General features: G+C 40.0%; 1 protein-coding gene across 4 annotated transcripts; it reads left to right on the top strand.

Moving 5' to 3' along the window:
- The first annotated feature begins 1205 nt into the window (after positions 1-1205).
- Positions 1206-26033, top strand: SAV1 (salvador family WW domain containing protein 1). 4 transcript variants are annotated; one of them, XM_070588927.1, is made up of 6 exons: positions 1335-1558; positions 3175-3618; positions 14658-14928; positions 15958-16119; positions 18172-18315; positions 24616-26033. In XM_070588927.1, exons 1-6 carry the CDS (start codon positions 1465-1467, stop codon positions 24815-24817), a joined length of 1317 nt encoding a protein of 438 aa, XP_070445028.1. In that variant the 5' UTR covers positions 1335-1464; the 3' UTR covers positions 24818-26033. The 4 variants fall into 4 exon arrangements, with proteins under 4 accessions (XP_070445044.1, XP_070445028.1, XP_008530806.2 ...); XM_008532582.2 differs by lacking the exon at positions 1335-1558 and adding an exon at positions 2400-2655; XM_070588943.1 differs by lacking the exon at positions 15958-16119 and having other exon boundaries at positions 1206-1558.
- Positions 26034-26275: the final 242 nt, after the last annotated feature.

The raw sequence follows: 26275 nt of genomic DNA, 5'->3' as shown, positions 1-26275 counted from the left end.
TACACCTCGGCTCCTACAGCAGCGCAACATAGTATGTTTTACTCATTGTCCTTTATTGTCTCGTCCCAGTGAGGGAAGGGCTTCTTGTGGGGTTTGCTTGTTGCTCTATCCTAAGTATCCGCCGCAGCGCCTGGCCCCGCGGGAGCTCCGGATTCGCTGCTGACTGAATGACTGTGAGAACTCTGGACACAGCATCCGCAAAGACGGAGACCAGACAGCACGCGTTCATGGCAAAACAAAACCTGCCCCTCCTCCGAAGCTGGGGCGGCAGAAGACTCTGGCCCTTCTTAACGGTCTTAGGCTCCTGCGCGCCGTTCCCATCTCGGGAAAAGCACCCTCCGGGATGAGGCCCTCACCTGTCCCTAGGGTGGGCCCCTCTCGCTTCCCCAAGGCCATTCTGTACGTCTGGCAGCTCTGCCGAGTTATGTCGATGAAAGTAAGGTCGGTTTTACATCGAGCGCTCCCCGTCTTGCCCTCTACTGCTCAAAATCCTCAACTCCTCAGGCTGCGGTGCTTCGCTCGAGGAGGAAACACGCGGCTGCTCGGTGTGCGGCGAGGGCGACGACACCCCAGGCCTGCAGCGAGTTACTGAGCCCAGGGCAGCAGGAACTCCGTCTCGCCTCTGTCCTCGGCCTCCCTTCACAGGAGGCGCCGGCGGACGGGGGGGACGGGCCCACGGTCGCCACTCGAGCTGGGTTCCCGCTTCCAGACAGAGGCCCCGGCCTCTCGCCGGGCGGCGGCCCCACCTGCGCCCTCGGCGTCGTCGGGGCCGTTCGCCGCCGAGCATCCCCCGAGGGCCCGCTCAGCGTCCCGGGGCGGCCCGGCGCCCGAGGCCTGAGGAAACCTGTGGGCGAAGGGCTCCGCCCCGCGCTCACTCCTCCGCCCTCCGCCGCCCGCAGGCCGCTTCTCGCTGAGGAGCCTGCGGCGGCCGCGCAGCGCCGGGGACTCGGCAGGGCAGCCGGTTAGCTGTGCGCGCGGCCCGCAGCCCGGCGCCGCGGGGGCGGGGGAGCCTGGGAGGGTGTGGAGAGGGGCGGGGGAGGGGCGGGGAGGGGCGGGGAGGGTCGGCGGGGAGGGGGCGGGGTGTGAGGAGGGGGGTGTGAGGGGAGGGGACGGGGGAGGGGTGTGAGGGGAGGGTCGGAGGGGAGGGGTCAGGGGGGAGGGAGGGGCGCGGGGGGAAGGGGAGGGCGGCGGCGCCCGGCGGCGTCGAGGTTCCCAGAATTCCCGGCGGCGGCGGCAGCGGGAGGACGCGGGCGGCGGCGGCGAGGCGGCCATGGGCCCGGCGGGGCGTGCCGGGGCTGCGGGCCCCGAGGCCTCGGGCCGCGTCGCGGGGCGGGCAGACTTCCGGGCAGGAACTGACAGGCGACGGAGCGGCGGCCGGCGCGCGTAGCGCCGCGACCATGCGGCAGGCCCTGCGGGGCCCCGGGTGGCGAGGCGGCGGCGGCGGCGGCGCGCGGGCGGGCGGGGATGCTGTCCCGAAAGAAGACCAAGGGCGAGGCGCGCAAGCCGGCCGAGGTGCAGGGGAAGTACGTGAAGAAGGAGACGTCGCCCCTGCTGCGCAGTGAGTGCGGCGCGGCCGCGCGGGGGGGAGGGCCTCGGGGGCGCCGCGGGGACGCGGGGACTGAGGTCCTCCCGCCCGGACGCCGGCGGGCCCGCCGAGTGCGCGGCCCGGGGCCGTCGCAGCGGCTGTGGGGACCGGGCCGGCCCGTGTGGCGCGCGCTGCCGGGGTCGCGGGCGCGCTCCCAGGGGACAGCTGCCGCCCATGCGGTCCTCAGACCTCGGAGGCACCGGCCAGCGCCGTGCGCGCGAGCCCCGCGTCCCCGCAGCGCCCGGGACCCCGGCCGCAGCGCTCGCAGCCCCCCGGTCGCGCGGAGGGGAGCGCCGTGCGGCGCGCGGACTGGCCTCCCGCCCTGCGTCCCGCGTGGGCCGGCGCGCCTTCCTCCCGGAGGCGGCGGGCCCGCGGCCTCGGCGTTAGCTCACCCGTCGCTGGACGCGGCTCGCGGGCCCCCGGGCTCGGCCGCGGGCGGAGCGCTTCCGGCGGCCGCGGCTCCGGTTCGGCGGCGGCCCTGCGCTTGGCGCGGCGAGTCCTCGGACCGGCGCGTCGTGACCGGAAACGGGGTTTTTAAGCGTTTCTTCCACAGTTTATTTTCAGTTACACATTTTCTGAGGGATTTGACTGAGTTTACGATAGCTCGCGGTTCGCCGCGAGTGAAGTTTCTTAAGCGTTACCTGAAATCACGAAATACGTTCGCCACCCTGTGAGCGCGTCGCTGCGGGGGTGCCGTGTTCCCGCTTCGTCAGGCGGGAGCCTGTCCCCGGCCGCGGCGCTGCGCGGCTCGCGGCTGACTGGACCGCCTGCGGATCCGGGTGTCTTCGTGTTTGGAAGGCGCTGGCTTCCTACGCGGGGATGTCTGCGCTAGTTTCTTGGTTCAGAAGCTCTGGAATTTGCAAGCCGTCGTTCCAGTGTTATCTTCTGTGTTGAATTACTGGTTCTTAGAGGAGCCACAGTGCAAACATCAGCGTTTGAACTGATGGAACGTTTCTGTGCCTCTTTGAAACGACATCGTTTTGTTTTTCAATTTTCGTAGCTAAATTTTTGGCTTTGCAGCTCTTGGTGACTGTATCAGTGCTACGTGATGCCAAAAGTAGGAAGACCAGGTTAATAATTAAAAAATCTGTTTAAAGGAATTCACGTTTTCCTGTGTAGGGAATAACATTATGTTTTGTCATTTTTGAAGTAGTGTTTGCTTGAAGAAAGATTTTTGGAAACTTCAAAAATAAAGTGAAATCAACAAAACAAAATATATTAAGTTATGCTGGTAACTGTGTATTCATTTGTTAGATTGTTTCCTATTTTTACACATTTATTCGTGTTTTATTAATGTGTAAGTCATAGTTACACTTATTGGCGTGTTATCATATTATGTATGGTAGTATGCAGAATACGTTTGATTCTGACTGAGCTTACACATACATTCACACAAATTATAAATTCATTTGAGTAAGAAAATATTAATCAGCCTCAATTTTAAAATAAACTTATCTTAAATCAAAAATTTAAACTGTGTTTTCGTAAGTCGATTGAAATTTTGTGTTTGGGGGTGATATGTAAATGAACAGCTTTTGGAAGGTGTATTTATTACTTATTGAAATGGTCATTTTACTCTTTTATTATAGATCTCATGCCTTCATTCATCCGGCACGGTCCAACAATTCCAAGGCGAACTGATATCTGTCTTCCAGATTCAAGCGCTAATGCCTTTTCAGCTCCTGGAGATGGAATGGTTTCAAGAAACCAGAGTTTCCTTAGAACTCCAATTCAAAGAACACCCCATGAAATAATGAGAAGAGAAAGCAACAGATTATCTGCACCTTCTTACCTTGCCAGGAGTCTAGCAGATGTCCCTAGGGAATATGGCTCTTCTCAGTCATTTTTAACAGAAGTTAATTTTGCTGTTGAAAATGGAGACTCTGGTTCCCGATATTATTATTCAGATAATTATTTTGATGGTCAGAGAAGGCGCCCACTTGGAGATCGTGCGCCTGAAGACTACAGATATTACGAATACAACCATGATCTCTTCCAAAGAGTGCCGCAGAGTCAGGGGAGGCATACTTCAGGTAACTTAAAATTACGAATACTACATTAGTTTAGATTTATTTACACTTAATTAAAAAGATGCTCTTTTCTGGGTTTTCCTGGGAAGCCAACAGATACTCCTAGAGGAATACTTCCCATTTTGCCAGTCTTGCTAAGCCACCTTGCAAATTATTATTAACCTATGCTGAGTGAAAGAATTTTATGTTCGTCTATTTTATTAACTCATTTTATTGAAACTTGGTACTTATCTGAAGGCTGTGTAAGACTGTTAGCACTGTGAACCTTGAAAAGCTAGAGAATTTAATGTCTCCGGTTGGACTGCATCTAAGACTTTGTAGAATGGGAAGGTTAGCTTTTCAGAGAAACTGGACTTAGCACCTGGAAAGGAAAGTTAGGGAGAAGTGGGCACGGTGGGTGATACCAGGGGCAACTGCATCATTACTTAGCTAGAACCTGCACTGGGTCTCTTAACAAAACTGTTCTCAGAGTTCAGTAATTATTTTTCAAGTTGGTCAAAAAGCCTTATTGTCAAGTGGTTAGTAGTGTGTTAAGCATGTGTTTTTGTTGTTCTTTTTGGAATGGGCAAAAGTTTTAGCCATATAATTTTTTAAAATCCGTTTTCCATATTTGCTAACTTGTGAATACTTGTACAAGGAGCAGAAGAGATAGGAGAAATAGATAGTTCTACTTTATTCCTAAAGTACTGGATTATGTTAGATAAACTGATGCAAGCTGAAAATTAAACTTTCTCATCTGATTGTTTTTTCCTAGTTAGTTGAAGCCTTTAAATTTTGGCAGGATAAACATAAAAAGTATGTGAGACATTTACTTTTTTGGCCCGTGAGACTTCAAATAAGGTGACTTAGAAACAGTTTAGCACTTGAGTATTTTGAGTGTAGAAAACATTCAGTTAATATTAATCATTTATGTGTCTAGCATTTTCCCTGACCTCCTTGATATCTACCCTCTGGTGCTTTAGTTGGGGGAACAAAACCACTATTTGCAAAATAATCACAAAACAATTAGTTGTTACACTTTGCAGTACTGACTGTAAGTGCAATAGGGAGTCAGAAGAGAGAGATCAGGGTAGGCTGGAATACTTAGAGAGTGGTTTGTGCAAGACGTAGGACGTGATCTGTGTTTCCAGCTTGGATTTTAGATTAATGGGCAGAAGAAGGGCATGTTAGGTGGAAAATTGAGAATAGCCCAGTGAAAACAGAGTAGGCATGATGTGAATCTAAGGAACTCTGTAGTTCTGCCTAGTTGGAAGAAATAAGATGGAATGGAGATTTGTGGTTCAACAACATGATTTAAACTTGAGTCAAGCAGAAGCCATGGCAGATTTCAAAAAGACAAGTAATTTTATGAAAGCAGTGTTTAAAGGTTAGTTTACCGGTTGTACTCAGGATAGATTCCTAGAGAAAAGGGGACTGCAGGTGCTAGTGGTATTGGAGAAGAAAGGGCAAATCTATGATGCTTTTGAAGGAAAAGTGAGATTTAATTATAGATTTGGGAAAAAGTAAATCACTAAAGTTTTGAAAATTGAGGAATAGCATGGAATAGGTGCTAATAGCAGCTTATTTTGTGAAAGCTGATGTTGGAGTCTCATTGGCACATTAAAGAGGAGAGGTTTTCTAGGCATATAGAAATACTGTAATGAGCATGTGTGAGTGCCTTTTTTTTAAAGAACCACCTTAAAGGATTAGACAGTTGCATCCTTCGGTGTTTATTTTGGCTCTTTCTAATATTGTGTAGTTTTAAACCTCAGAAATAATTTGTTATCCAACCAAAATAGTTTTTAAAATAAAGCTCATTTATATTTTCTTTTGGAGTACTATCTGCTTATTGTAGGAAATTTGCAAAATGCGGGAAAATAGAGCATCACAGCAGAGATTGTTAGTATTTTAGTTATTTCTTTCATCTTTTCCCAGGACATCCTTTTTTACTTTGATGTGATTGTACTCTGTACACTTTGATCTCCCTGCCTTTTATTTGGATGAGTTGCTTAATGTTATATGCTGTGAGTAGTTTCAGTGACTTCATAATCTTACATTTGGTGCATGTTAGGTGGTTAATATTTTAAATGTTAATGAAGACCTGACCTAGGCTAGGGACATTTGGAAAGGGGAGAAGTGGGACGCATCTGAATTGATAGGACTTGGCCACTAATGGGGTTGAGGGATGAAGGAAAGAGAAGAGGCAGATAGGATTAACAGCACCTGGCTACACAGCGGGTGCTCCAAAAATGAATAGTTGAAAAAGTGAATGAAATCTCCAGAGATTTCAAGTCTGGAGTCTTAGGACGGTTTTGGTAACTGAAGGGCAGCAGGAGTAATAGCTTATAACAGTCTCTTTATCATTAATACAGATTGTTGTCCGTTCCACTCACTTTTCCCATGTGTATTTATATTGCAGACATCATCGATAGCTCCTAACACTTTTCTGCCTGATGTAATTATGAAGAATTAGTAATACCAAGTTAAAATCTTGTTTTAAAATTCTGATTTGCAAAATATCATTGAGGAAATACTGTAAGAACTAAATTTCTACTGATCCTCTCAGGAGCAATCTGATATAGTTTTTGTGAGTTTAAAGATAGACTTTGAAACAATTTTATAATCACGATTTAGAAGTGAAATACAGTTAATTGGATACTTTCTTCAAATTAAAGAAAGTCATTTTAAAGAAAGATTTGTATTTATTACAGCAGTGATACATACTTGAGAAATTTCTCATGGTAACCTTATATCAGGGCAATAAGATTTAATGTTTTACCTTTTTGGAAAGAACGGTAGTTCTTTGAAGGAGTCTTTTAAGTGGCAGGGAAAGATTAATAACCAATTATTAACCAAACAGAAAGGTCTAACAACTGTCTTTTCCAGAAGGAAAAAAATCTGAATATGAGACAATAGCTGGAAGTTTCTTGAATTCATCTTGAAAAGACTTGTTTTCAAGATTTATGCTGGAGAGAGTTCAAGGAATTTGAGTGGATGGAAAGGAGAAAGTAAGTTTGTGGGAGGGTAAGGATGTGCTATAGACAGATTTATTTTCCTGAGTTTTAAATTTTATTACTGTTAATAATGTAATAAGCATAAAAAAGATATGGAAGAAAGTAATTTTGTAATGACAGTGAGTGTCATAATTCCTGCCAATTAGTTATTACTTAGACTTTTGGGAAACACCAGGTCTCAAGGGTTAAGCACAAAAACAAGTTGTCTAGTACCTGAAAGGGTTTTAGGGGCTAGCAAGTTCTCCGTTTAGTTGTGAAATTTGACCTTTAACTTATCGGCCAACGTACCAGTCAGGCACTGTCTGTGCCAAAGGAAGAAATCCTGCTGTTAACAGGAAGTCTTTAGTTGGAATACCAAAGGCAGATCGAATTCCTTTGTTTTGCACTTAAATAATTTAGATATACACAGTGTTAAATAACAAACTTTAAAATTATTTTTAAAGATGACTATAGAAATCAAGTTATAAAAATCAAACTGCAAAGTGTCAGGCTTTACAGAAAAATACTGGAATTCTGTTTACTTCAGGAAATGCATAAATATTTAGTTAACCAGAATCATATTTTGAAGAGGGGTTAATAATCTTTAGGGACACAACTTTATTTGTAATCATTTTGCAGAGGAGGAGAAAAGGTGGTTGACTTGGTTTAAAAATGCTTAGATCTCTTTATCAGCATCTTGATTATAACGTGGGCTATAATTGTTTAGTATCTGTTTACACACTGGAGCTTGTAGACCCATTAGAGTTCCAGATTCCATTTTATTTTCTGTGGCTACTACAATTAGGGAGCGAGGATTTTTGAGCTTGGGCAGATGTCAGATATCTCATCCAAATGGTGTGTTTGGTTATTGAAGTTTCAGCTTTCTGGTGGAGATCTCGTGTGTTAGAGCTTGATGTTATAGCTTTTGTTTTTTTTTTGTCTGCTAGACCTATTTTATTACTAGTAATGTTTTATGCTTTAGATAGTGGTTTCCAATCTTTTTGTATTGTACATTCATCTCTCAGTTGGTTTTATAAAATTATCCCGAATGATAGTTTGAAAAAAGTTTAGTGCACATGGCACTTTCAGAGAGTACAGGTGGACTGTGTCATGAAACTAAATAAACTGTTTATGGATATCTCTGGAAAGGTTAGGAATCATGGTTTTATATGGCACTGGTAAAGCTGATGAGCCTGTTTGGAACTTTAAGAACTCATAGTTCCCTTATCAAATTGTCAGGGTTTCTGGAAACGAGATTTTGCAGAGAGGTCTTCGTGTTACCTCTAAATATAAATTTGAAGGTTATCATGGTTTAAGCCTGATGTTTGGTACCTAATATTGTTTAAATATAAAAGTACATGTGTTTCTAGATTTAGGCAACTTCAGTATATGAAAATTTGGATTTTCTAAGCAGATGAATGAAATTGTCACAAACTTCAATACTCTTTAAGCCTGTACAGTTTTTAATTACTGTAATAGTTTTTTTTAAATAGTGCTGTATTTAAAAATCTTTTTATATATTTCCAGGGAGCCCTCTGTCATGCCAAAATGTTATGGTTCTTATAAGTAACTCAATATGAGTACATTGAATTGACTGTGATTTCTTTTTTAATTGCTGTTCTTGGTTGTGGCTAGTAGTACAACATATTTAGTGATGGAAATATGAGAAAGTATAAAGCCATTGCATGCTTACACAATGTGATTTTAAAGTTGTTTGTTACGTGTGTGTCTTTAGTACATTATTTCTTTTCTGTTTAAATATTTTCTCTTTACGGAAGTTGCTTAAGCTATGCTTATTAAATAAACCTTCAGTTGCAGTTTGACAGAAGCCAAGGTCAGTTTCACCAAAAGGCTTATTAGCTTTGTTTTGTTCTATAGTCATCCTCTGTTTAAGAAATATATACCTTTTTTCCCAAAGGGTACTGAGTAAGAGTGATTTCGTTTGTTTTCTTTCTCACATTTTCCTTTTTGCCAGAATACTTCATAGGTGGTGTTATGTACATTCTGTGCATCAGTTCCAGAGACACATAATGATTGATTTCTCCTTTTGTGATGTTAGAATTGATCGTAGGATCATATGTCAGCCCATTTCATCCATCATGAATTTCTCCGTCAGCCTTTTCCTATTGGTTTGGCAGCCACTCATGATCCTTGGCCAGATCCAGTATTTCATTAGGTTTTGCCAATGATGATACTTACTTCTGTCATTTCTTCTGTATTAGGTGGAATTCTATAATGAAATACTTTGTTTTATCAATAATTTGGTTTCTGTTCATATAAGAAAGACAGGATAAATGCTAGATCTTTCCCTTTGTTTACTATTTTTCAGAATAATGAATTGGTAATGTAGCCACCTCCAAATGTAACCAATGAGTTTTTGTTTTTAGTATCTTCATGAACTCAGGGTTGTTTTTTAAATTAAACTCCAAGCCTTATTTAGATTTCACCAGTTTTTTCATTAATGTCCATTTTCTGTTCCAGGATTCAATCCAGAGTAACACTTTTCTTTTAGTTATCATGTCTCCTTAGTGTTCTTTGGTCTATGGCAATTTTTTAGTCTTTTCCTGTTTTTTATGACTTTGACACTTTTGAGGAATACTTGTCAGATATTTTGTAGACCGTCCCTCAATTTGGATTTTGTGTGATGTTTTTCTCATGATTAGACTGGGTTTATTGGTTTTTGGAAAGACTACCACAGAGATGAAGTGTCCTCATTGTATCATGTATAGGGAGATACATGATATCTATATGACATTATTGGTGATGTTAACCTTTTTCACTTACTTACGATTTGCCAGGTCTCTCCACCGTAGCAAACACTGCGTGTTTGTTGTTCCACTTTTTGTCTCTGTCTTTCTTTCCTGAGCATGCCTGTTATCTCTGTTGTCTTACCGTTTCATGTTTTGGATTCTTGCTTTTCTTCTTTTTGGTCTTCCTTCAGAAAGTTGATTGCTTCATTCTTTTTTCTGTTTTAATTTATGGCAGAATATTTAGTTGCATTTTTTCTCTGCTTTTGGACATTTTTCTGAATGTGTTTTCAGTAAAGTTTTTACCTTTTTTCCTGTTTAATTTTTCTTATAGATTGATGTTTTGCTGTTTTTATTATACATTATTGAATAAATTAGGTTTTTCTGTGCCAGTTATTTGAAATCATCTCCTGTGCTTGCCAGAGAGGTGGGGGTTGTGGAGGGAAAAGTAGAAATTATTGGCATAGTGTTTTGGGCTAGCTGGTTTTTCACAGTGCTCTGTTCTTATCTCCTCTTCTTTCTTTGCTGTTCTTGTTCTAGCTCAGCCACTTTGGGCAGTTCTTACATGCACATTGAATCGAGGAATTATACCACTCTCCTTTTTTTAGCTGAAGTTTTTATCGAGAGAATTGTAGATTCATATGCAGTTGTAAGAAATAATGCAGAGAGATCCCCCATACACTTTACCCAGTTTCCCCCATTGGTAACGCTTTGCAAAACTATAGTATGTAACACAACCAGGATATTGACATTGATACAATACGCCCATCACCTTAGATCTTCCTCAGTTTTACCCTAGCTCATTTGTGTGTGTATGTTTTTAGTTTTACACTTTATCCCATGTAGATTGTGTATGCACTACCTTAGACAAGACGCTGAGCAGTTCCACCACCACAAGGATCCGTTCTGTTTGCCCTTTCATAACCACGCCCACTTCCCTTCCTGATCTTGGCAAGCAACCACTAATCTGTTCTCCATTTCTAAAATTGTGTCATTAAAAAAATGTTATATAAATGGAATCATACAGGATGTAACCTTTTGAGATAGATTAGCTTTTTTCACTCAGAATAATTCCCTGGAGATTCATACAAGTTGCTGTATGTATCAGTAGTTCCTCTTTTTCTGTTGCTGAGTAGTATAACATGGTGTGTCTGTCTGTACCACAGTTTGTTTAACCCATTCATTTGTTGAAGGGTCTGGGCTGTTTTCAGTTTTTGGCTATTGTGAATAAAGCTGCTATGAACATTTGTTTATGTACAGGTTTTTGTGTGAATGTGTTTTTATTTCTCTGGGATGAATGCCTCAGAGTGTGGTTGCTGGGTTGTATGGTAATCATGTTTAGTTCTATAAAAAACTGCCAAACTATTTTCCAGAGTGATTGTCCATTTTACTTTCCTAACAGCAGTGTGTGAGGGATGCAGTTTCTCTGCATCCTCACTAGCATTTGGTATCAGCCCTGGTTTTTATTTTAGCCATTCTGTTGCATTTGTAGTGATAGTTCATTGTGGTTTTCATTTGCTTTTTCCTGGTGGCTAATGATGTTAAATGTCTTTTCATATGCTTATCTGCCATCTGTATATCCTCTTTGGTGAAATGTCTGTGTCTTTTACCCATATTCTAATTGGCTTGTGTTTTCATTATTGAGTTTTGGATGTTCTTTATATATTTGAGATACTACTCCTTTGTTGGGTATGTGGTTTGCAAATATTTCCTCCCAGTCCGTAGCTTTTCTTTTCATCCTCTTCATGTGGACTTTCACAAAAGAGCAAAAGTGTTTAATTTTGATGAGATACAATTTATAAATTTTTCTTTCTGTGGATTGTTTTTGGTGTCAAGTCTAAGCACCTAGCCCTAGATCCCAAAGATTTTCTCCTGTATATTTTTTTCTAAAAGTTTTGTAGTTTTATGTTTTATATTGAAGTATGATCCATTTGAGTTAATTCTACCATAAGGTGTGAAATTTAGGTCAAGGTTTTTCTTGTCTATGGATGTCCAATTGCACCAGTAGCATTTATTGAAAAGGCTGTATTTCCTCCTCTGAATTACTTTTGTAACTTTGTCTAAAATTGGTTGGCATATTTGTATGAGTCTGTTTCTGGGTTCCCTGTGCTGTTTCATTGATCTTTACACCTCTCCTCCACTAATGCCATACTGTCTTCATAGTGTTGTCTATTTGTTGAACACTTAGTGTGTGCTCTATTCTGCAGACACTGTTCTAGAGGTCTGTCAGCAGAACAAAGATTCCTGCCCTGTGTGCATCTTCCCTTCTTGTGGGACAAGAAGGATGATGAGCAAACAAAGATTATAAGTTTGAAGGTTAAAGTGACACCAAAAAAAGTAGAACAGGGGAGTGGAAGCTGGGAGAGGTAGATTGCAATAAATAGTGCGAGGAAGCTTCACTGAAGTATTTGAGAAGAGACTTGAAGAGGCTGAGGGAGTGAGCCAAGCAGATATCTGAAACAAGAATATTCTAGGGAGAGTGAACAGCCCACGCCTGCTGGGTTTGAGAACAGCAAGGAGGCCTGCATAGCTGGAGCATAGTGAAGTCTAGGGATAGAAAAGGAGCAGTGTAGGTCAGAGAAGAATGGAGATTGGATCATCATGGGGCCTCACATCAGTTATCTTGATACAGCAACAAGGAAAGCTCAGCCTGTATCATTAACCAGAGACTTGTAAACTAAATGAGTCTTGGTTTAAGCTGTTGAGTTTTGGGGTCATTGGTTATACACTCTTACTATTGTTTTTTTCATGTACTTTTTTTTTTTTTTTTTTGGTGAGGAAGATTGGCCCTGAGTTAACATCTGTTGCCAATCCTCCTCTTTTTTTCCTCCACGAAGCCCCAGTACACAGTTGTATATTCTAGTTGTAAGTCCTTCTGTTTCTTCTATGTGGGATGCCACCACAGCATGGCTTGATGAGCAGTGTGTAGACCCATACCCAGGATCTGAGCCAGTGAACCCGAGGCTGCTGATGTGGAATGCAGGCGTATTTAACCACTTGGCCATGGGGTCAGCCCTCGTTATTACTATTCTTGTGTGAGAATAAAACTACACAGCCAGATTATTCTTTTTTTTCCCCCAAATAACATATGGTAAACTTAACTTTCTTTTAAGGTACAGAGTTCTGTGAGTTTTAGTGTATGTATAGATCCACATAATGCCAGCACAATTAGTTTATAGAACACTTCTGTCACCCCCCAAAATTTTCTCACTGCTGCCCCTTCTGTAGTCAACCCCTAACCCCACCCCTACTTTCTGACAACCACACTTTTCTGTCCTAGTAGTTTTGCCTTTGCAATAATTGCATATTAAGGGAATCATACAATTTATAGCCATTTGAGGCTAGCTCCTTTCACTCAGCCTAATGCCTTTGAGATTCATCATGTTGTTGCATGTATTAGTAATTGGTACCTTTTTACTCCTGAGTAGATTCCCCCATATGGTTGTACTACAGTTTATCTATTCTGTTGAAGGACATGTGCATTGTTTCTTCTTTGGGGAATGATGAATATAGCCAGTATAAACGTCCACATACAGGTTTTTGTGTAAAGATGAATCTTCATTTCTCTAGGTTAAGTATTTGGGAATAGAGTTGCTATGTCATATGCAATGCATATGTTTAACTTTATAAGTCATTGAACTGTGTTCCAGAGTGGCTGTAGCGTTTGCATTCCCACCAGCAATGTCAGAGAATTCCAGTTGCTCCACATCCTTATCAGAACTTGTATTATCAGGATTTTTTTGTTTGTCAGCCATTCTCATTGATGTTTATTGGCATCTCATTGTGGTTTTAATTTGCATTTCCCTGAGGGCTAATACGATATCTAACATTTTTTATGTGCTCATTTACCATCTATCTTCTTTGGTGAAGTGCCTGTTCAAATCTTTTGCCCATTTTTTAAAAAACAGTTGTTAATGTTGAGTTTTAAGAGTTCTTTGTATATTCTAGATTAAAGTCCTTTGTCTAATATGTGATTTGCAAATATTTCCTCCCAGTCTCTTGCTTGACTTTCTCTTAACTGTGTCTTTGATGGAGCGAATGCTTTAACTCTGATGGAGTCCAGTTTATCAGGGTCGTCTTTTACGGGTAGCACTTTCAGAATCATGTGAACACTCTCTGCCTAATGAAAGGTCACAAAAATTTATCCTACTTTTTCTTGTAAAAGCTTTATAGTTTTACATTTTACATTTAGATATATGATCCATCTTGAGTTTATTTTTGTATAAGGTGGGAGGTATAGGTTGTGACTAATTTTTTTGCATGTGGATGTCTTGTTCTAACACCGTTTGTTGAGAAGCCTATCCTTTCTCCATTGAATTGCCTTTTCAGCTTTGTCAAAAATCAATTCGCTCTGTGTCTGTGGGTATATTTCTGGATTCTCTGTTACGCTGATTTGTCTGTCCTTTTGATTATATCACACTCTCTAGATTACTGTATCTTTATAGTAAATCTTAAAATCAAGTATCATGAGTCCTCCAACTTTATTCTTCCTTTTTAAAATTGTTTTGGCTTCTCTAGTTCTTTTGCCTTTCCATATACATTTTAGAGTCTGCGTGTCTATATCTGTGTATCTGCAAAAACTCCTGTTGGAATTTTGATTTGAATTACCTTAAACCTAGGTGATTTCAGGAAAAGTTGACATCTTAACTATGTCGAGTCTTCCAATCCATTAACCTGGTAGGTCTTCTTTTATTCTTTCATCAGTGTTTTGCACTGTTTAGCATACCGATCCTGCATGCATTTTGTTAGATTTAAATGCAAATATTTAACTTTTTGGAGCTATTATAAGTGGTATAACTTACGTTTCCAATTGTTGTTAGTATATAGATATTTAATTGGTGTTTGTATGTTGACCTTATACCCTGCTACCTTGATAAATTTACTTAATAGTTTTAGGGTACAGCCAGATTATTTTTAAGAAATTATAAACTGGGAATAGTTTTATAAGTTTATTTTTGCTGTTTTATATGAAATGTCAACTCTTAAATCTTGAATGAGGTAAAATTTTCTTTTCCTCTCTTTTCCTTTAGCAGTATACATACTTAACTAGCTTTGCTAGTAGTTAAATGTTTGTATGGCCTGCTAATGGAGGCATCAACCAAAAAAATCTTATTTCAGAGAGGGAGTCTAGTTCTTCCCTCTTTTTGTAATTAAATAATAGTAATACTGGTTATTTTATGAAAAATTTTATTTCTAACGATAAAATCATGCATTTTAACAGAAGAGTACAGTCAAGAGGGTTAATTTTGTAACTGTTTCTCAGATGGCATACTTTTTAGTTTTGAACCATTGTTCTATTTCTTCTTTTGCTCTTTCTCCTCAGGTATTGGGAGAGCTGCTGCTACATCTTTAGGAAATTTAACTAACCATGGTTCTGAAGACCTGCCCCTTCCTCCTGGCTGGTCTGTGGACTGGACAATGAGAGGGAGAAAATATTACATAGATCACAACACAAATACAACTCACTGGAGCCATCCTCTTGAGCGAGAAGGACTCCCTCCAGGATGGGAGCGAGTTGAGTCGTCAGAATTCGGGACCTATTATGTGGACCACACGAATAAGAAGGCTCAATACAGGCATCCCTGTGCTCCCAGGTAGAGTACCAGCTTCATTTTCAGCTTCTTGTTTTGAGATTGTCTAATGCTAGATTTAGAACTCATGTTTTCATCAAAGAGAAAGGCATCCTGAAGTTGAATATTTGAAAACTTTATTCAGAGTTTATAACATTTTTCTCTGGACGTATATTTAGTCATGAATGACTTGAATAAATAAAGAAAAACTTTTCTCTTTAAACAAACCTCAAAAACAGGATCAGTATTCTTATGATCAGATTCTGCTTTAATATGCCAGAATGTTTTTGTTGCAGATACCCAGAATTTGAAATAAATAAATAAAACATGTGTCTCTTTACATTTAAATTCCCATAAATAATACAGACTTAGCTTTTAATGTGTCAAAATACGCTTTTGAATTATAACATCTTGCTGTTTTATTCAATTTCAGACGTTCTGTGTCTTCTTTCTTATGTTTGCCAGGCAAGAAGCAAAAATTGGAACTGCACAAAACATCTAGATCTGTTTAATAAATGTAGCCCGTGATCCTTTGGGCTGTTTTGATTGATGCTGGGTTTATTAGTAGATCTCGTTTATGGTCAGACTTGTAGCCCTGGGAATACAGTAGTCAGTTGTCACTGTTGAAATGTGATTAATCCAAGTCGAGGTGTGCTGTAAATGTGAAATAGATGCTGGATTTCAAAGTACACAGCAAACTAGTATTAGTTTACTAATGAGGTTGCACTATTTCCAGTTAACTCCATTTGACCTTTCAGGATTAAAAATGGGTAGAATACCATTGGCATGTTGATAGATGTTGTTTCGTACCCTCAAGCATAATACAGATCTTTGGTTATAGCAGAGTTTCGCATTTTTTTAGAACCATTAAAATCATTATGAAAATACATTTTAATATTATTAACTAGAAAACTAAGCTTTATCATTATTGTGTGGTTTTAATCATTTACATATTTGGATTTATTAATTCAACTTTGAAAAGCAGTTTTTCCCAGTGATTCCATTTAGTAGCACTTAGTTTGTATGGAACAACTGAGGTTGTGATCCCTTCAGAAGAACCAGAGCAACCCTGATAGCTGTGTCGGGCCCTGGCCCCTTCTCCTGCTCTCTGTACCATCTCAGGCAAGCTGCTGGCCTCTGTTGGCAGGCCTGTGACATGGAGGGTAATTCGGAGCCCCCCTCCCACCTGATCTTGATCCCCACCCAAGGGCAGGGGTGAGTACCGCTGATTCCTGCTGTGTCCCCAGCACCCAGCACAGAGACGGGCATGTAGTGGGAGCCCAGCCAATGTTTGTTGAATGAATAGGATGATGGGGGAGAAAAGAACCAAACGTGGTTACAATTTGCTGTCACCAGGTGGCAGAGGACTTTGTGGTCCAGACAACCAGATTGAGAGTGTATTGAGCTTGCTTTTTTTGTCCATCATCATTAACTTTACATTATTACAGAATTTTATAGTTTACGAAGCATTTTCACAATTAGTTAATTTGCTTCTCTCAGCGACACTGTGGACATTAAACAGGAGAGACTAAACACCTGCCTTAAGCTCACATAGGTGGTATTAAAACTGTTTGGTTGTCTGTATTATGCGACTCCTTATGCAGAACTCTGGACTTACACAGTTGGCCCTCTGTGTCCTCGCGTTCAATCAGCCATGAATCGAAAGGGCTACAATGGTTGCATCTGTACTGAACATGTTCAGACTTTTTTTTCTTGTCATTGCCCCCTAAACAATACAGTATAACAACTATTTACATATCTTTTACATTGTATTAGGTATTATAAGTAACCTAGAGATGGTTTAAAGTATCCGGGAGGATGTGCATAGGTTCTATGCAAATACCGTGCCATTTTATATAAGGGACTCGAGCATCCACAGATTTTGGTATCTGTGGGGTCCTGGAACCAAGTGCCTGCAGACACTGAGGGACAACTGTATTAGCTCATTTAATCCTGAGAACGGTCATCTTTGTTAGGAATTTATTCCAGTTTTACAAACTTAGAGAAGTGAATTTTTTTTGCCTACATTCATACCACTCGTAAGTGGCCAGACTGAGGTTAAACCCCCCAGGCATGTGACTTCAAAGCCTTAGTTCTTCCCCACCTCTCGAGGTGCTATCAGGAATATTTCACCTTGCATCTACTTAGGAAAGAAGAGTTGAAGATAAAATTCAGTGCCATTTGCCCATTGATCTTTAAATTGTTAATCATAGTCTAAGTTAACATTTATTTTAATCCCCGTGTAGTATTGCAATGACCTTGTCTAATACACATATCTTTACATTTGGAGGCAGCCCTTCCAGTTTTGTCTCCAAATCTAGAAGGTACCATTTTGGCCTCCCAGAATTCAGTCTTTAACCTTCAGGGGGTTTAATTCCTTCCTTAGCATTTTCCCATATAACAGCCCTCTCCCCCCCAACATATAGGCTGTTAGAACATATTAAAAGCATGTTTTTTTTTAAAGTCTCTTATTTAAAATAGGTTCTAATCAACTCTGATTCCCATATGCTCTCCTAAGGTGGTAAAAGCAGAAAGGAAATAGTACAGTTAATGTGGATTATTCAAGCACAGCACTCCCTCCCACTGTACCCCACATTCTGAACCCCTTTTCAGCCTTAAGGGGGAAGAAACATCCATTCTCATTTTGAGAGAAGCTGTTGACCTTTCCAAAACAAATTTACAGCTAATTACTAGTTAGTACTGAAATTTATGATTCCAGTTTTAAGCCTCTGTTAAAGATTATAATTTAGCTCCATCTTTTTTATAGCCTCCTCGAAGTTGTCCTTGAAAATAATAAATACCAGAGAGAAGTCTCTTAAAAATATGTAAAGGTTTACCTTAGGCTTATGTCCATCACAACAGTAGTGAACTACTAGTTTCCAAGAAAAGGTGGATTGTATAGTATGGTCTAGTGTGGTATATAATCCATAGTGTGGTATATGATCCATAGTGTGGCGTATGATCCATAGTGTGGCGTATGATCCATAGTGTGGCGTATGATCCAGTGTGGTATATAATCCATAGTGTGGTATATGATCCATAGTGTGGTGTATAATCCATAGCGTGGTGTATAATCTACAGTGTGCTATGTAATCTATAGTATGGCAGGAAAAAAAAAAGGCCAGACCTGTATGTTTTTTAGGTGGTAGAAGGAATTCAGTTTGGGCAAGAGGCACCTTGAAAAACACTTAAATGTTATTTGTTCTGTATAATTTCTTGTTTAGATTTAGGGCCTTCATCCTAACAAATGTCGATTCTTTCTTCTAGTGTACCTCGGTATGATCAGCCACCTCCTGTCACATACCAGCCTCAGCAAACTGAAAGAAACCAGTCCCTGCTGGTACCTGCAAATCCATATCACACTGCAGAAATTCCTGACTGGCTTCAGGTTTATGCTCGAGCCCCTGTGAAGTAAGTGGACTTGTTGAGGGCTGAGTGGAGGGCCAAATGAGTCCGGGCTGTTTAGCCCACGCAGGACCATATTTTTTCTCTTAATAATATATGGCTTCTAAGTAATATTTTATTTGAAGAAAGAATATCGCAGCTTATGAAGTTTGAAAAGCATTGATTAGAAATATAAGGTCTGCAAGCATTTATTGAATCTTCACTTTGTGTGTGTGCAGATCTGTGCTACAGCAGGGATACAGTGGGAAGTGTACATCCTCACAGGGGAGAGCATCTTGTAAATGAGTGATGCAATGCCTCACGGTAAACATAAGGACCCAGGTGTGTCCTAGGTGCATGAGTGAAACAAAGCAGGACATGGGGTGAGGAAGTAACACATGTACTGGCTGCAGGTCCCAGGGTAAGATGATCTGAATTCACTGATGCTTTTTAGCTCTGTAACCCTGGGCGGGGTGCTTAACTTAGTTTGTCATCCATAAATTGGGGATAGTGATAGTACCTACTTTAAGGTAATTAAGAATTCAGTAAAATAATGCATCTGAAGTGTTTATCACAGTGCCTTGCACTCTGAGAGAGCTTAAGAAATGATTATTCTAATTATTAGGGGTAGAGATAGAGAATAGTTATTAAGATCACTCAGGAAGGAAACTGAGTGCGATTTCTGGCTCCATCTCCTATTCACTGAATGACCTCGGGCGAGTTACTAAACTTAGATCTCACCATTTTTCCTCTACTGAAACACGGGGGATAATAATCTGATCTACCTCACTCAGTGTGCTGAGGCTTAAAAGTGATCATGCATTTTAGAGCTCATGGCACAGTGGCTGCCTTGCACAAGCTCTTTAACGGTTTCTTAGTATTATCATGAGTGGAACATGGAAAGCTGCACTGAAGAGGAAAATCCATGGGCTGGTTTTTAAGGATTGCTGTGAGTTTGCCAGGCTCATTGAGGGTATTATTGGGTGCCATAGTAAGCACTGTTCTTGGAATATAATCATAAGTAATTGAAATCTTTGCCTCAAAGAGCTTCTCTCTTCTGGGAAAAGAGAAGTAGGTACTCAGATCAATAACCCAACTTGATAAGGCTTTAGTAACAGTGGTATATACAAAGTGCTGTGATTTGAGGAAAGGGGGTGTTTGAAAGAAAATACTTAGTGATTATCCAGTGCTTCCTGCATACCTTACTGTGCTCAACTTTTAGGTATGTTATCTCATATAATCATCCCAAAACCCATTTTACAGGTGGAAAAAAAAACAGGCTTTATCTCTGCTAAGATCATACCGCTATTAAATTCCTGATACTTTGCTAGCCATTTTACATGTACTTTTAACAACTATATCAGGTAACATTCAGTTACTGTTTATTTCCCTTTTATATTTCAGAAACCAAAATTATGAGCATAAAAATAGCCCAAAGAAGAGTTTTAGAGAGTTTAGGATGATTAGACAATGAATTTGAAATAAAATAATTAAATCTTTGATATTCAAAAGGAATGTAAAACCTTTCATATATACTTTTTTTGTGAATTAGTAACTCTTTTCTGTAATTTTAAAGGATGATCATTGAAATAAAATTTCCAGGAGGTTAAGCCAACTCTGATCTAAATTTTTACCATCTTATTATGTATTTACCAGCCCTTTACGTGTGTGTGTGTGTGTGTGTGTGTACAGGTGCCTTTAGCCTAGAGATTTTAAAAATTATTTTTTCTTGCTTAGAGCCTTTTGTTCTTATCAGGCTTTTAATTTGAATAGTTGGTAGGTTACCTAAAGGATATTTCTCTTAATTATTTGACCATGATTCTGTTCATTTAAGCTAGTTTAACGTTCTCATAAAGTTATTGGTCATTTGCTGTGAATTATGTATTAAATTTTGGCCAACGTAAACATTCCCTTACTTCCCTCTGTTCTTTTCAGTCTGTAAATTCACAGCTGTTGATCTGTGGCCTGATGAAGAGAGACAAGATGATCTTTTAGGGTTATACTCTAAAAGCATCCATGTTGTGTTTTTTTTTTCCTCCTGAGCCAAATTTAAGCCCTGGCAATGTAATTTTTAAAAAGCTTTTAACTATAGACAATCTGCAGGGTATAGACAGTGCTTGTCAAAAGTTTGGTTTTAGTTTACTTGAAATTAGGTACACATTTGTTTATTTAGAAGTTTAGCATGGTTTGGTGTCTGGGCTAATGTACAGAAGGCTCCTTATCTGGTAATGTCTGTATGGTATAGGAACAGGATAAGAAATGACGGCAGATGGACTTTCCTTCCTTTTTTCCCTCTCTTCCTTCACTCTTGATACCACTTGACCTACTACTGTGTATAGCCTTAGTTCATATGCTGATCCTAAGTCATATATAATATGTATATGTATTTATATTTTCCCTAAGTCTGGAAGAATATGTGCCTAACTGTTAACCTTTGTTATTTCTGGGAGTTGATGAGATTGAAGAGGGTTATTCTTTCTACTCTGTTTCTACTCTAGTCATTGTTAGAAGGAAGTAACTAAAAAGCCTTAATACTTAATACTTAGTACTTAAATGGAATTCCTTGCTTCTTACAAAAAAGAAACAGACTCTTAAAGATTATAGTCCCTTTCAACTCTGGTTCTGTGAGCCAGCTATAAACCTTTAGGAAGCTAGCAACTTAGTTTTTTCAAATCCGTCAGAACTCTCCCAGATTGGGCAATACTGATAAAAGAGAGCAAGTGCTTCTTTACTGCTTAAAAACTTAAACAAGAGATCTAGAACCCCGTGGCTTTTTAGTTGATCCTAAATTTTTGTCTCTAAAGAGGATGGAAATGGTTAACATTGTTCTGTCAACAAAGGGTAAGCTGTTATCCATGAATTAATTTAATTTTTTATTTTTTGAGGAAGATTAGCCCTGAGCTAACATCTGCTGCCAATCCTCCTCTTTTTGCTGAGAAAGACTCGCCCTGAGCTAACATCCGTGCCCATCTTCCTCTACTTTGTATGTGGGACACCTACCACAGCATGGCTTGCCAAGTGGTGCCATTGATAAAGGAGAATCCCTTACTTATCTCATCAAAAAGGCCTTAGCCAAAAAACTAGCTTGTTTCTTCTTTTGTTTAGCAAACAATTGACGATCTTCTAACTTCCTAAAAATTTTAAATTTTATCTCTAGTAGTAACTTACCAAAATAATTTTGAATATACTTCCAGAACTTGACTTAGAAACAGATTATGTTCTAAGTTTTTATTATTAATTTTAGTAAAGTTATGTTTCTAACTCTGCTCACAGAAGTCCCTATTGCATGAGATAACTGTAATCAAGCTGAACTATAGTAGGATAAAATTGTAAGATTTAATCTTTTCCAGGAAAAAGACTGTCAGGAACATATTTACTTTCCATTATTCCTTACACACACACCCCCCAGCACCAGTCCCCAACAGCATCGTGACACAGACTCTATTGGTATGGCTTAATGATCCTGCAGTGTCGCTACTGACCTAGCTCTGGGTGTCGGTGGAAAGGAAGAGTGGGCACACTTTTACAGGGTAGACACAGGGGACATAGCCTATATTATCATACTGGAGCTGGGAAGAGCAGCAGTTTTGGCTCCCGCAGGCAGCATCCACTGGAGTGGGAACATGGCTTTTTATAGCATTGTTGCTGTTTGCACATATTATAAGTAGTGTCTGACTAGGATGCTGCCTTTTTCTATGAGCCAAAGATGCTGTACACATAGCTACTGGAGTGGTTTACAGCCTATTTTCTGAATGATTTACCTGTATAATTAGAGTATAATACATTTAAGCTTGGAGAAGCAGATTATTTGGTTAGTTAAGAAGGAAAGAATGGGAATTATATACTTTTCTTTAAAAACAAAGCAGGCATAGGGGCTGGCCCCGTGGCCGAGTGCTTGAGTTCACGCGCTCCGCTGCAGGCGGCCCAGTGTTTTGTCGGTTCGAACCCTAGGCGCGGACATGGCACTGCTCATCAAACCACGCTGAGGCAGCGTCCCACATGCCACAACTAGAAGGACCCACAACAAAGAATATACAACTATGTACTGGGGGGCTTTGGGAAGAAAAAGGAAAAAAATAAAATCTTTAAAAAAAAAAAAAAGCAGGCATATTGAGATGTATTACAGGCAGAACAGAAGTAACTATAGAAACCACAGGGCAAGAATTTGGAATGGAAATTGGCACATCACATACTTTTCTGATCTGTGCTCTTCCTTAGAAGGCTTTTTCTTCTTCTCAAAGGATTTTCTTTATTCATTCTGATTTTGTTGCTTCTCCCCATAATCCTCTTGTTCCTAAATACTGTGATAGGGGAGTCAGAAAATTGTCTGAAGCTTTTTTTCTTTTTTTAAACTTGAATGCCTATATAGAATATTTCATGTCTTAAAAACAAGTATATTTACCAGTTTATTTTTCTCCCCTTTTCCTTGCTAGAAAATGCAGGGATCATAACTGAACTTTAACTTTCTTATGGTTCAACTGGCATAAACGTAAGCATCTTGAGTCAGTAGACTATGCTATGATGCCCCTTAGCTATGGAATTTAGACTCTGAAGGTTAAGTTTTTTCGTTAGGAATTATGAATTTATTTCAAACAAATAAGTAAAATCTTAAGCTACATGAATGGCAGAGGTTCTACAAAACACTTTACAACTGTTTCTTCATGGAGGCTCCTTGAGTATTTCTTATAGTATCTCTCCAGTTTACGTTGGCAGGTAGTTGGAGTTGCCCACTAAAGAGAACAGAAAGCTTTCTACCAAGTATATCTGTTACTAAATTTGCAGCACTTATTAAGTAAATGAGTAAAATTGGGATGCAACAAAATATGTTTACCTTGTGGTTTTGCACGTCGTGCTCCTGGTATTCCTGGTCCACATACCCAAGTTGTACAGAAATGGATGTCACTGTGCCAAAGACAGTATGTGGCTCATACTGGCTGCTCAGTATTTGTTTATTGCTTCCTTTTAAAAAAAAACTTTTTGGGGGGCCAGCCTGCTGGTGTAGTAGTTAAGTTTGCATCCTCTGCTTTGACAGTCTGGGGTTCACCAGTTCGGATCGTGGGCACAGACCTAACCATGGTTCATCATTGCCATGCTGTGGAGGCATGCCACATACAAAATAGAGGAAGATTCGCACAGGTATTAGCTCAGCAACAGTCTTCCTCAAGCAAAAAAAAAAACACGTTTTTAAAAAAATAGTAGATGTTCCTTTTGGAATAAGATGCTAAATGAATTACCAAATGAAGGACTATTGTGTAGGAAATGTTGTAGATGATTACTAAGAATACAATTACTAGAATTTATACTTGAAGCTTCCTTTCGGGTCTGCTCTGCAATTTGTCTTGAGAAGTATAACTTCTATGCTCTGTTCTACCTCAAGTTCTCTCTCGAGTCTTAGCAGGTATTAACATTCAAAACCATTACTCAGGAGTATCTTGGTCAGGGGTTCTCTGCTTTTCTGAACTTTTAGTCACTAAACAATCTTGCAATAGATATATAGGCTCTTTAGGTTTCAGTTTTTTCATCTGTAAAATGAGAAAATTGGATTAGAGTGCTGTCTTTGGGTCTCTTTCGATTCAAAGTATCAATTACTGCTTCAGTAGTTTCTTGCCTACTCCATCTCAGTATGTGATCTCCTGCCTGTGGCAGGACCAGGGGCTTTCTGCACTCTGGTCCTGTCACAGTCTGACAGGACTCCTTCCCCACATCGTGCAGCCTTGCACAGTCTACTTATTCTCTCATTTTGAAAAGAACTTATTCTTACCTTTCTGCTTGAGTTTTTCTGTTTTTCTTTTTTTTTAAATACTGTATATGCAACCTCAAGAAAACTCAGCCCATGAAGGATGGTTCCTCTTCATTCCTCTTTGTGTTCAGTCCCTTGTTTGCTGTGGTGAACAGCATTCCTCAAAAAGCTCTATCAACACTAATGACACAAAGGGCCTTGCCCATTTTTATACGTTGTTGTTGGCAGGCACAGTATGCTCTAAAGTTCCTGACAGGTAACTTTGGATGAACTTACGAATAGCATAGAATGTGATTTGAAATCTGTGTTCATTGTTGTCTAGTGTTAGTATTAGAATAACTGATACTTAAGATTAGAAGAAATGGCTAGTTTTAAACTTAAATTGAAAGGAAATAATCTCAGCAGTTTTCTCCTCTCCCTAAAAAATAATATACCTAAATAGCAGTTAATAACTCAGTTTTTAATTAAAGCTTATGGTTTGTTTAGTTATAATAAAGTTGATGTTTATAAAAATAGACTAGTCTATTGCTATAAATACATATTTATGTATCTGTTGTGAACATATGTATGATTGTGTTTTAAAACAGGTATGACCACATTCTGAAGTGGGAACTCTTCCAGCTGGCTGACCTGGATACCTACCAGGGAATGCTCAAGTTGCTTTTTATGAAAGAACTGGAACAGATTGTTAAAATGTATGAAGCCTACAGACAGGCTCTTCTCACAGAGCTGGAAAACCGCAAGCAGAGACAGCAGTGGTATGCCCAGCAACATGGCAAGAATTTTTAAGTTAATTTCTTAAACATAAAATTTAAGTTTTATAAGGGCTTTAAAATATTTTCACAGATAAAAAACTGCAAACAAGTACTTTGGTTAATAAAGGCAGCTTACTTTTTGGAAATTATAAAATTCTAATTTTACATGTATTTTGTTATTAAAAATATTCTTTTATTGAGCAAAAAAAATGTCATTTTAAGAGTCAAGATGGCAAACACTTCTCAATACTGTATATTCGGAAACTGCTTTGGACATTCTCGATGGGGACAAATGCAGCAGGAAATGTCATCATAACAGACGCTAACTGGACAGTGATCACCTGGCAAATTCTCACAGACGCAGCACCTTCCTTTCACACACACACAGAGGGAACCTCTGCAGCGTTTAAATAAAAAAGTGTTCCTACTTTAGTGAGGGTACTGTCTGGAGTTGGAGGATTGAAATATTTCATGTGTAGTTCATGTGTAGTTCAAAACACTCAAGGGGACTTGGGACCTTTATTGTGATAAATTTTTAGATGTAATGTATGGCGTTCCCCTCCCCACCAAATGTAAAGAAGCCCCTTAAAACCTGTTGAGAAAGTGTTTTTTTGTTCTGGAAGGAGGAAGGGCCTGTAGTCCTTCAGGAATAAACGGAGGCATAGGCCTTGGCCTGCGTGGGAGAGGTGTGTGCAGCAGGCTCTCCGTGTGGCAGCGCCACTCCCTGACGTTCTGCCGTGCGGCCTCAGACCATCGCTCTGATAAGGCAGTACAGTTCCCGACAGCAGAGCACGCTGCCGTCCTGACAGACTGCCTTGAGCTGCCAAAAATGACAATCAGGGATTCAATAAGAAATCTTGGTCATTAAATTGACTTTACATATCTTTTGTCTTCTAAGAGTTTGTCACAGAACTTTAAAACCCAGTATTTCTGTCCCCATTTTTTTGTCCTTTTGGTTTAATAGTTATTAAGACATTGTTCATAATTAGCACAGTACATTTGTAGACAAATTTATGGCACTTCTAGCCTATAAATCTCTAGAATTCTGTGAATTTCAACATTAAAGTAGCTTTTCAGTTCTATCTACGTGTTGTAAATATGTAAATATATTTTTAGTTTAGGTAATGTTCCAAACTACAAGCACTCCCAGTTAGCTATCAGTGAGTTTGAATTATTGATAAAATGTTGAAAATGTTAAATGTTTGATTTTATATAACAAACTTATTAAATATATTTTTGTGGAAACTAAATGTGTTTGAGTCCATATTGTACACATTATGCTATAAATATTTGATTTTTCCATTCAGAAGGCCCACAGGCAAAAACAATATAATGAAAGGGGTATTGAAAACTGAGAGTAAGCTAGTGGAATTTTGTCAGTGGGAAAAACTATTTTGCAGGGCATGTGAGCAGACTTTTCTAAGATGGAAGCTTATGTGTCTTAGGAACTCTCTCTCAGTCTTCTGTCTTAATCATTCTTTCCTGTTACCCC

This window comes from Equus przewalskii, chromosome 1, assembly GCF_037783145.1.
Source record: "Equus przewalskii isolate Varuska chromosome 1, EquPr2, whole genome shotgun sequence".
Classification (NCBI taxonomy): domain Eukaryota; kingdom Metazoa; phylum Chordata; class Mammalia; order Perissodactyla; family Equidae; genus Equus; species Equus przewalskii.
The sequence above is the reverse complement of the archived record's forward strand: the minus strand, read 5'-3'. Positions and strand labels throughout refer to the sequence as shown.

Coding starts and splice junctions, on each gene's coding strand:
- SAV1 (XM_070588927.1), top strand. CDS start 1,465: ATGCTGTCCCGAAAGAAGACCAAGGGCGAGGCGCGCAAGCCGGCCGAG. Junction 14,929..15,957: donor AGGCATCCCTGTGCTCCCAG/GTAGAGTACCAG, acceptor TGATCCCTTCAG/AAGAACCAGAGCAACCCTGA. Junction 18,316..24,615: donor TATGCTCGAGCCCCTGTGAA/GTAAGTGGACTT, acceptor GTTTTAAAACAG/GTATGACCACATTCTGAAGT.